The sequence below is a fragment of the Cimex lectularius genome, unplaced genomic scaffold, assembly GCF_000648675.2.
Source record: "Cimex lectularius strain Harlan isolate CLEC.00 unplaced genomic scaffold, Clec_2.1 scaffold347, whole genome shotgun sequence".
NCBI lineage: Eukaryota > Metazoa > Arthropoda > Insecta > Hemiptera > Cimicidae > Cimex > Cimex lectularius.
The window spans coordinates 298,865-311,362 of NW_019392883.1; the positions used below are offsets into that span (position 1 = coordinate 298,865).

A 12,498-nucleotide genomic window follows, 5' to 3' on the forward strand; every position below is an offset into this window, starting at 1 on the left:
GGTTCAGAGGAAAAGTTAAGGAACTATGCAGATGAAACATGAGACTTGCTAAAGCCATTATTTTTTAAAATTTACATGCAATATTCTTTTTTGAGTCAAAAATTAGTCGCCAAATCATTTCTTCTTTTTTTTTCATTTTCTTTTCTTCGTTTCATTTTCTGAAACCGAACTAAGTATTATGCTGAATTAGATTTGATCAAATATGCTTTCAATTCGTATTGATTGTTATTAAAAATTATCCATTGAAAGAAAGAAATATATCAATTAGCTTATTTCGCCGCCGGCTATAAACAAAACACGGCCAGCTGCTAATTGGCATAAAGGAACTTTATTATTACTTTTTTTTTAAAGTTTGTCCATGTAACCACCAGAGTCGCAGGGACGTCTAACTACCCCATTCTCTCATTGTTTCCCGTGTCTTCCCCCGGAACAATCACTCTGAAAGGTAAGAAGCGATCACTGTTGAATCGGTTGCGTTCTTCTGATATGAAGAAGGTTTTTTGTATTGCAAACATTGACACCTGTGATTTTCACTGAGCGTGTGCAACAGGTGGGATCTGTTTCAATTTCGACTGAAGACATGGTTTCATTTTTTGTAAAGATCCACTGTTTCCCATAAGTTTTAATGACTGTTAAATTTTAAGACCTCTCGCCTTAATATAATGTCATAAAGAAAGAAAATTTCAAGTTAAAATAACATTAAATAAAAAAACCCTTATACGGGCATATTTTGGTCAAATCGTTTTGACAAACAAGTTGCCTATTCGTTTTTTGTCCTATATGTCAAAACAATCTATGCATTTTGGTCTGTGTTTATTCAAAATTGTACAAACACTTCGATGGTAATGTGATATGCCGATGTAATCATTTTTGGATCGAACGAAATCTAATTGACAAAAATAAACAAAATTTGATTGTTCACAAATGCATTCGGAATTAGAAATTTCCTGGTTGATGTACCCATTATTTTTTACATTATTCATAATGACATATGTATAATAAAAGTCCCGGAAATGAATATTTTGCAGAGGACATGCTGTCTTTATAAATAAAAATTAACTATTCAGAAATAGTGATGCTGCGTGGTGTGATGTAGGTTTCAGAAAAACATTTTCCTTTATCGTGCCAACGTTTCGAGCTTTATTGAGATCATCTTCAGGGCCTGGGATTTACATTGTTTAAATTTAACAAATACATGTAGGATGTGGAAAAAAGTAAATTTATAAAATTCAAAAAAATATATTTTTTATATTCTATCAAAGTATTTCTACTCACCCAAAGTGTTTGTTTTCTGCGTAAGTGTGCCATTCTTGCATGTCGTGTTGACATATAACACAAAACAGCAATATCTCATTGGCAATCTCACTTACGCAGAAAACAAACACTTTGAGTGAGTAGAAATACTTTAATTGAATATAAAAAATATATTTTTTTGCATTGTATAAATTCACTTTTTTCCACAACCTACATGTTTTTGTTAAATTTAAACAATGTTTGCAAATCGCAGGCCCTGAAGATGACCTCAATAAAGTTCGAAACGTTGGCATGATAAAGGAAAATGTTTTTCTGAAACCTATATCATACCAGACCGCATCTCACGATTACTTAATAACAGATATTTCTGATAAATTATCGACTAACGGTCACTAATCACCATACAAATAAAATTTAAATTAATCTTAAAGAGACTATTAATAAAGGTCAGATCTCAGAAATTCAGAATATAAAATAAACCAAACTATAATATTAAAAATTTAACGTGCAATTCTCCAAAAGTTTGCAAAACTGGTCGTATAAACCGTTCTTTCTTTGATTTTTTAAATTTACTGCGGGGTTCATTTAAAAAAAGATTATATCAAGTTAGTTGTGAAAGCCGGGTTAAAAAAATTAAAAAAAATAAAAATGTATTAAATAAAATATGAAAATTTAATATATGCTGATTTCTTATACGCTAACTTTAAACAACAACCATCAGTTACTCGATTGATGAAATGTGAGCAAAACAAAAAGAACTCAAAAATTGAATAGTTACTAAATGCCAAAACTTTAAAATTCCATTTTTAAAGAGTCGTGTTTTTATGTATACAGTTCCGTCTTGAAAATAATAATAATTGTTTGGGTTTTAAATCAATAGAATATATTAAAACATATTGTACTGAGCACTGTAACTATGGGTCATAGTGTATATATAATATACAGCACGCATAAGCGTGATCCATATGTTTTAAAAAGAAAATTTCATCAACATAATTGTAATAAATAGATACAGACATACATCAAAGTTGAAAATCACAATGTAGTGTGGTACAAGCCAGCAGATAATTTTGGTTTCAGCCGAAAATTTCAGTCAGGTTCTTTTGGATTTTTCGTTTTCTTTTTATGAGGTGAAGTTGGACTGGCCATTGGTATCGCGTGGAAAAAACGTTGGGATATTTTTTTTTACCATATTTGCAATCCATATAACCAGATTTGACGGATAAGCATTTTATAGTCCACAATTTTTTTTAAAGTTGTAGACACTACGTCGTGAGAATGGGTGTTTATTTGACGGGTTCATATGCATAACTATGAGAAGGTTTTATTGAAATTGTTCCATAATGTCAATTTCAGTCAAAGGATAGGACGAAATTTGTGACGGAATCTTACAAGGAATTTCTGAATCTGCACTAATCATGGTTCTCTGTTTGCTGGTCCCTTGATCTATAGCGTCCATAACTGGTTAAGCTTATTGTGATGATCCAATTGCACTGCCAACATTTCTGGTGTATAAAGAATTTTACAAACGTGTAGAGATTAGTGACCGTTAATCGATAGTAATTCAGATATCGTGAGTTGCGGTCTGGTGTTATGTATTTATGTTTCAGAAAAACATTTTTTTTATCGTGCCAACGTTTCGATTTTTATTGAGATCATCTTCAGGGCCTGGGATTTACAAACAATGTTAACATTTAACAAATACATTTAGGATGTGNCCCTAGAAGGAAATTTGGTTTTTGATTTTCGAAGCCTTGCAGGCTTTATTTTCAGAGGTTCATGCAATTGTTCATATTTTAAGCAAATTTTGAACGAATGAATATTGCATAATACACTAGTTTCATGGTCCGCTTGACCAATTAATACGTTTAAGGTGTGCAAGAATAATGTAAAAAATCTGTATTGAAAAAACGTAATTAAATTTTGACAATTCCCTAAAAAAAATTTGAATTTAGATTCAAAATATCTTAACTTTGCATAATCAAGGTTCTGTAGTTATCAATTAATTAAAGTTTTTAGTTGACAAAAAAAGTCAATGTCACGAGCGGGATTCGAACCCACGATCTTCGGCTAGATACGCCGCTGCTCTACCACTTCAGCTATCGTGACCTCGATCCACTCGGACACTAACTTCCCATCTCAACCCCACCTTTTGAATGGCAAAAATGGGGGAAAATTCAAAAGGTTGATATGGGAATTTAGTGTCCGAGTGCATCGAGGCCACGATAGCTCAAGTGGTAGAGCAGCGGCGATCGTGTGTTCGCATCCCGCTCGAGTCACTGACTTTTTTATCTCAACTAAAAACCTTAATTAATTGAAAGTGTATATAATAATTAATTTTGAAAAACATGTTTATAATGATATTAATTAATGACTATTGCTTACAGAATAGAAACGTTGACAAATTCTACAATGATTTTTCATCTAACTGCCATTCTCGTCGTCGTTACTGGCATGGCGAGCTCAAAAAATCAAGAGGATGTCTGGGTAGCTACGATTCTAGGTGGAAGACAGGAAGCACAGCTCTTGGCCACCCGGTACGGATTTCATATTGTAAAACAGGTATATATCATTAAAAAAATATAATACGCGAAAGCGAAATAAGGACGGTAATAGTTGCATATGAATAATGCAGAAGAGACTCCGTTGTCTGGCATAAATTCCCTTATGATCATAACACGGGAAATTGCTTGGGAACAATCGACACAGATGAATAATCACACGAGTCTTGTTAGGTACCATGCATGAAGATTTGTCGAAGCGCTCACTAATACTTTATGCTCATATTTTCAATAAACTTTACAAAATGAATCATGAAGTAAAGAAAAGTAAAAAAATATAGTGCGTTTATTTTCATTGAAAAAACGAAATAATAAAAAAATAAAGTGTTCTTTGTTTTTCTTCCTAGTATCTAAATATCATGAGAAGAATAGAAATTTTCATTTTATGAATAATTATAAAAATATGAAAAATAATAATAAAAATTCACTAGTTTTCGTAGTCCGCTTGACCAATTAATTAAAGTTTTAGTTGAGATAAAAAAGTCAATGTCACGAGCGGGATTCGAACCCACGACCTTCGGCTAGATACACCGCTACTCTACCACTTGAGCTATCGTGACTCTCCCTTTTTTTGACTTTTTTATCTCAACTAAAAACTTTAATTAATAAAAAGATATTAATTTGTCAAGCGGACCACGAAAACTAGTGAATTTAATAAGTTAAAATGAAGTATATCTTCACTAAATCTCTCCGTGGCCATTTCATTTGTCGCCGAGAATCAAATAGATTACAAGACATTTGAAAAATTGCAAAAAAGGGAAAATTCAAAAGGTGGGGTTGAGTCGGAAGTTAGTGCCTGGATGGATCGAGGTCATGATTGTTCAAGTGGTAGAGCAGCGGCGTATCTAGCCGGAGATCGTGGGTTCGAATCCCGCTCGTGACATTGACTTTTTTATCTCAACTAAAAACCTTAATTAATTGAAAAATAATAAAAATTAAAAATGATAAAAATGTATGAAAAGCAAATTCAGTTGTTACTGCCAGGCCAGAGTAAAACAATCTTTAAATATATCTACAAATTGACACAATTAAGTTTTTCACAGAAGATTTCATATTTCTTTGAAAGCCAACATTGCGTAGGGTTGTGAAATTTTAAAATTATCTAAAAACGTAGACCAATTTACCTTACTAGTTAGTTAATCATTAGTTCTCCCCTTTCAACCTTCCAAAAAATTTTCATATTTTTGTACATTTTTTCATACAAAGCATATTAAAAATTTTCTAGCTTGATTCGAAACTAACAGTCAGTTATAAAATTATTTTACAAGAACCATAATAAACTTTGAACGCTCGAAATCCAGTTTAATTGGAAATCCAGTGAAGATATTCTTTAATCCTTTAGAAGCTTTTACAGACGTGACTAGATAGTGTTTGGTCAGCCTATTTTCTTACGAATAAATTCCCCTGCGGTTTAATTACGACTGTTAATCTCAATGTTGATAGTTATTAAGATAAATGCATCAAGATTTTTGAATTGAAATTCATTGGGGTGGAATACAATGTAGTGAGTGACATGATTTTCCGCTGGTTGAAAATAGGACGTCCCTTCCTTTGCAATTATCCAGGATCGTCAATCAACGTCCATTAAGCATGTCTCGGAACAGATTTGAAGCGAGAACAATCGGCCTAGCTCCGTGTCGGATTTATTCTTAATCCTCGAAAGCGTTTTAATTTAGTTTAATTTAGTTAATTTTACCAAATGAAATGTACTCTGCTAAATAACTGAGGTTTTAAATAAATAAATAATAGTTTTCTATACAAATATGCTAATCATCCCGATGGACTATTCATTAAATGTCTTAAGAACGAGTAATTCTCCTGGGAAAGCTGCAGCTAAATTACTCTTGCTGATCGAAGGTCACACCACTAATGATAACCCAGGACCCGGAGGATACATGATAATGTTTGCACTAAGGGTGTGGGATGATACGGCAAGAAGGTATCAGTCAACGTTGACCTGTTCTCGGGATGAGAATTCGTAGGGATGGCTCGAGCAGAAAGGTGAATCGAGATGTTGATATGAAAGTTGTGGAATTGGTAACAGATTAGTTCGTTGACAAAAGGAATGCTGTGGTCGATGTGGATAGTGAGGTCAGTGACGTAATAAGGTTGGCACACTCTGAAACAGCGGTTGGTTAATGCACAAAGCGGCCACAGAAAAGTCTTGCATACGTTTAGTTTAATATTGATGGTCAGGACTGATTGATCCTAGAATTCTTCGTAGTTGTCCAATACTTTGATTAAGTTGTTTCTTTAAATTTGTGTGGGGCATCGACTGCATGGGTCAGGATAGGCTTACTAGATGTGTAGGTAGGAGAACAGTATAATAGGATAAAAGGATGGAACCAAGAATGCCGCCTTGCAGGACGCTGACTTCCCTAAACTCGATGTCTCTCCTCACTATGAAACAGCGGTCAGTTTGATAATGCCTGGTGCAAGACCCTACCAAAAGTCAGTGGCACATCTAGGAACGCACGTAAACAAACTTTTTATTCAATAGCACTAGAGGACACGGAAACCACGTTTGTTCATGGAATGATGAAGACGGAAGGCGACTAAGTAAGAAGAATGATCTATCTTTTACCGACCACCTAAAGTATTTCAATGAAAAATGAAAAAAAAAATCCTTTTCTACAAAAATGAACTTAATAAGAAACTAAGATTCTCAAAATTAAACAAAATTTGCCAAATGCCAGGCCAGGTGAAGAAAGGTAGATATTTGGAACAACTAACTAAATTTGAATTTGAACGTTCAATTTTGAACCAAGGGGCCTTTTGTGTGGTGATTTGTGACCGTTAGTCGATGGTTATTCGGAAATCGTGAGATGCGGTCTGGTGTGATGTAGGTTTCAGAAAAACATTTTGTTTATCGTGCCAACGTTTTGATCTTTATTGAGATCATCTTCAGGGCTCAAAGTGTTTGTTTTCTGCGTAATTATGCCTTTCTTCCGTGTCGTGGACACTCTCAACACGACACGGAAGAATGGCACAATTACCCAGAAAACAAACACTTTGAGCCCTGAAGATGATCTCATTAAATATCGAAACGTTGGCACGACAAGAAAATGTTTTTCTGAAACATATATCACACCAGACCGCATCTCTTGATTTCTGAATAATCAAGGGGCCTTTGTTGTTTACTTTGTTTTACTTCCACTTTTTTTAGTAAAAAAAACTATAAATGAAAAATTTAGCTGCCCTGTTGGGGGCATTATAATTATTTTATTTATTAATTTTAGTTTTTCCAGCTTTTGTTGCACTAGTTTTTAACTATGCTTTACAATGTTAAGAAATCAAATATCTGTCTTGACATAGGACAGGATCGCCGGAACATCGGAAAATCTTCATTTTCAATAAAAAATGACTACCAAAAAGAAATTTTGTCAACTATAAAACGAAAAAGAAGACAACAATAACGATGAATAGAGGGGCGTCCGTGGCCGCAACGGTTTAGGGGTTAATCACTGTAAGGTGAAAGTTCCGGGTTCGAATACAGGGCCGACATACTTACAAATGCGCTTTTTTTTTTAAACACCGATACCCTGACGTTTTATATGACCTCTAATGTTGCGAACCCTCGTAAAAAATAAATAAATAACGATGAATAGAAGTTACGAAAACAACAGAAATTTGTTTTGCAATTAAACGTCAATCTTATACCGGTGAAAGGTGAACTTGGGGATATTAAGTACATTTGTTTAAAGGTCATTAGAAGGTGAACCTTTTTGTTAGCACTACATTTGCCACTATTTACCAAATCAAGAAAATCAGCGAACAATTAGCCTTCCAGCCAGAAAAGCTTGCTGCAAGGCCAAAAAGGAAGTCGAACATCGGTTGTCTCAGAAATGTATTCATGTTGTTCTCCTAGTAGTAAACCCAAAACAAAAAAAAAAAAAAAAAAGGACATAACGTCCAACGGTCCCTTGGATATTGAGAACTAGGGAGGGATCAAACCACTTTACAACACTATTGTACTTATTATCTAAAAAGTTGTAATTGGTTGAAGTAACTGAAAATGAAATATCTACATTACAGCTGAGAAACAGGCTTTAAACATTTCCGACTTTTACTCCAATTTGACATCTTCAAGATTGCACATCCTGTATATTATTGTAAGCCTACTTATATAGCGATCAATTTAAGTTAGTTAACTCTTAAAATTAGACTTACGGATTGTCTTCATTTAAATAACTAGCTTTTTTATCTTCCAGCAAAACCCATCTTTATTTATATGTGTATTCTATATAGTATACCTAATTTCTTCGATTTCTTATTTTTGTACTTACCTACTTACTTGCTTATTAACGTATTTTAAAATTGTTGTCTGTATATAAGATCATTTATAGACAATGACTAATCATAATTATGGTTCTAAACTAGTGGTTCCCAAACTTTATTGACCCGTGGACCCCCAAGTGAAAAAGCCACATAAATGCATAATATAAAAATTACAAATTAAACAAAAAATATTGTCGAAGAAGTAGTTTTGAAATTATAAATTATAAATATATGTGTGGTGATTAGTGACCGTTAATCGATAATTATTTAGAAATCGTGAGATGCGGTCTGGTGTGATGTATGACACAGTACACCACACCAGACCGCATCTCACGATTTCTGAATAATTATAAATATATATATATATAAATTATAATATTAATTACTTTTGTTTAAAATAAAATATAAAAAAATAATGACGGATGAAAGTGATGAAATGTTTTTTTTAATTTTTTTTAATTTTATTTTTTTTAATTTGGCCTTATGATCTTTGCATATTAGCCATGACGAATCTCTTATATATGTTGTTCAAATTGGGGGTTATCGGGAAAAAAGGGCCAGAGGCGTGAGAGTGGGTTCGATTCCCACCGTCGCCTCTGGCCCTTTTTTTCCCGATAACACCCAATTTGAACAACATCTATAAGAGATTCGTCATGGCTAATATGCAAAGATCATAAGGCCAAATTTAAAAAAAAAAAAATCACTTTCATGAGATGAGATGTTATGAGTGTATAATTTCTAATTAGTTTCTTTCTTTTGTGATGAGGTTTATAACGGCACTGAGTCCACGTTCTACCAAATAGGAAGACGGGAAAGCGGTCAATAACGTCTGGACAATAACCCATAATGCAGGATATAAAATTGGGATTTGTTTTGTAACCAGAATTTGTGGTATCGCTATTCAAACAATGGTTTAAGTTTCTCATTTATAGATATTTCAATAATTCCACTAGTTTCGTGGTCCACGCTTGACCAAGTAATATGTTACAATTAATTAAGGTTTTTAGTTGAGATAAAAAAGATAATGGCACAAGCGGGATTCGAACCCACGATCTTTGGCTAGATACGCAGCTGCTCTACCACTTGAGCTATCGTGACCTCGATCCACTCGGACACCAACTTACTATCTCAACCCCACCTTTTTGAATTTTCCCACCTTTTTGCCATTTTTCATTGGTAGAGCAACGGCGTATCTAGCCGAACATCGTGGGTTCGAATCCCGCTCGTGCCATTAACTTTTTTATCTCAACTAAAAATTTCAATTAATTGTAAGATTTTTCAATAAGCTGCTCCTGTATTAGTATGGATTCATCTGTATTTGGGATCTGAGTTTTTCCACGTGCAATAGGGTTCAACTCCCAGCCGGGAATATCCAAGTGAAGAATGTCTTCAAATCTTTTGTTCAGGCCTGTATGAAGAGCCGTTAAGTGTTAACAGTAAGCAAGCAAATCTTCATCTCTAATTTGGAATTTCGAAAGATTTGGAAACAGAGAGCATTCCCCTCTTCCCAAGTTTTGTTTGTAAAGAAAAAGTCTTGCAATAAACGCAGATATTACGCTTTTGGTTTTGATTTTTGATGTTTCAAATTAGTTTCGTTAAATTTGGCAAATAAATCAGACATATAGGCCATGCCATTTTTTGAGTAAATTAAATTGTATCGCAAATCAGTGTCTTTGGTTTCCAGGAATTCCAACACTGAATCAAAGAGCGCATAAAATCGATTTAAACATGCATTATTAGATAACCTACTTATTTTAATTTTATTTTATATTATTATTTATATTATATTATTTTATATTAAACCTTACGCGGACCCCCTGACGTTGTTCAGAGACCCCCGAATCAATTTTAATTTTCCACGGATCCTCTCAATGATACGGGGGACCCCTGGGGGTCGGTAGGGGCCACTTTGTGAACCGCTGATCTAAACAGTACTCTGACAATGATAGTTATTATGGATTAATTACTACTTTCCTTTCATAATCTAGACTGTGGAAAATGATGAAAATCCTATGGGTCCAATAAACAACAGTAAAAAAATAATTCGTTCCTATATTCGCTATTCGATAGCAAAGAATTTTATTTGTTCACGTTTTTTTTTTATTTCATGTTATCCCGTCAACGTTTAAACATGTGTTTTGATCATTATTTACTTTCACACAAACATGTAGCACGACTAAAAGTACTGGGGCAGGACTTGACATGAGGAGAATATCGTCAGACAGAAGCCGTTAGGATGTCAAACAAAGGGGAGTATAAGTCAAATAAAATCTCAGGTCGTCGAAGTTAATGATTCATGCCTCCGCCTTCAGTACATTGCTATTCGAGCTGGACTAGCCGATATTGATTGAACTTCACTAAGATGATAAACAAAGAAGTGAAATCGTGTCAAAATCGTAACGAATTGCAACCCGGGGATCGAGTCTGGCTCCACAATCCGACGATGATAAAAGGCCGACGTCCGACTGTGCAGCTGGCCTGGGAAGGACCGCACACGGTCGTTAAAAAAGTCGATGCTGACACACATAGGATTGTCACTGACGGCGGCAGGTACATGACAGTCTTGACGAACCGGCTCAAACCTTTTTGCGGTGTTGTTAACTTGCACGAGATGGTACCTCAAGAGGAGAAAGCAGGCAGGTCTAGAAAAGACAAAAAGTTCCTCAACCCTAATCGAACTTAGAGACATTTAAGAACCTAATCATACAAACCATATTTGTTTGCCAACAAACGATCATAAAATCTCAAAACCCTGAAACAACAATTACTGTCATATGCTATAACTAGGCTTCAAGAATGAAAATATGGAACGAATCATACTTCATAGATGTTGTCATGAATTCCTCAATCATAATTAATGCTGCGCTCTTAAGACATGTACGTTTCTCCTAATCGTATCTTCATCGACTCGACGATATTTTCTGTTGTAATGAATATACACCAATAACCCTTTTGGTTTCTTTTGTTTAGACGATATAGTTATTAAGAGTAATATATCTGAAGGTGTTCATAGGAAGTTTATTAAATACCTAATTTACAAGTTACGATTTCAAGGTCGAAAATAAAAAGTATGACCAATAGTTGAAACAGTGCAAAATGTTCTCCCTTCAGGATCGCTCCCGGTTGATGGGGATGTGTTTCTTGTAGAAGGTGATAAACGGCCATTACGCCTGTCACAACTTCTCAGTCGGATAAATTTCCATGAGTTATGAATGACTACAGGCGTCGTCAATGACAGAGAGAGAGAGAGAGAAAGAGAGAGAGAGAGAGAGAGAGAGAGAGAGAGAGAGAGTGAGAGAGAGAGAGAGAGAGAGAGTTTTATTTAGCCACGCAGAATTGGGTCTCTTGGTCCTCTCTTACATACAACATGGGTTATAAATTGCGTATATACGTTATAATATAAAATACATTAAATAATCTGCTTAACCTAACAATTAAAATTAGCCTACGTAAGGTATATTACACAGTAATTACTAATATTATTATTTAAAATCGGAATGTATACTAAAGCAAAAAAAAAAAAAACCAATAATATCAAAAAATTTACTAGTTGACCCCTTGACCAATCTATCAAGTAATTAAGGTTTTTAATTGAGATAAAAAAGTCACGTGTCACGAATGGGATTCGAACCCACGATCTTCGGCTAGATATGCCGCTGCTCTACCACTTGACCTATCTTGACTTCAATCAAACAAAAACCTTAATTAATTGAAAGATATTAATTGGTCAAGCGGACCACGACAACTAGTGAATTTAATAAGTTAAATGAACTATATATTCACTTAAGCTCTCCGTGGACATTTCATCTGTCGCCGAAAATCAACTAGATTACACGACATTTGAAAAATTGCAAAAAGGAGGAAAAATTCAAAAGGTGGGGTTGAGTTGGGAAGTTAGTGTCCGAGTGGATCGAGGTCACGATAGCTCAAGTGCTAGAGCAGCGGGGTATCTAGCCGAAGATCGTGGGTTCGAATCCCGCTCGTGACACTGACTTTTTATCTCAACTAAAAAACATAATTAATTGATAAATATCAAAAAATATATTTAAGAGGAAAAAATTACTGTTAAAAATAAATAAAGCGAATGCTGTAAAAAAAAAAGTGATGAACAAGACGAATTGTAAGTAAAATAATGCATGAATATCACTGACGATAAGTTTGAAATAATTAGTTTTGAGGTTTACTTTGAACGTAGAAATTTTTCCCATTGTTTAATTTCTCTTGGTAATTTGTTAAACAATTCAGAAGTTTTTATAAGAAAACAGTGTGGGCACTCTCGACACGACACGCAAGAATGGCACAATTACACAGAAGACAAACACTTTGAGTGAGTAGAAATACTTTGATTGAATATAAAAATTATATTTTGCATTGTATAAATTCACTTTTTCCACATCTTACATGT

At 34.3% G+C, this 12,498-nt stretch overlaps 1 protein-coding gene across 1 annotated transcript in view; it reads left to right on the plus strand.

Moving 5' to 3' along the window:
- The first annotated feature begins 424 nt into the window (after positions 1–424).
- Positions 425–12,498, plus strand: part of LOC106667998 (neuroendocrine convertase 1-like) — a 58,419-nt gene continuing 46,345 nt past the window's right edge. The window contains exons 1-2 of the mRNA XM_014396357.2: positions 425–445; positions 3,642–3,816. Coding sequence (XP_014251843.1) covers positions 3,667–3,816 — 150 coding nt within the window. The 5' untranslated portion in view covers positions 425–445; positions 3,642–3,666. The remainder of the gene's footprint in view (positions 446–3,641; positions 3,817–12,498) is intronic.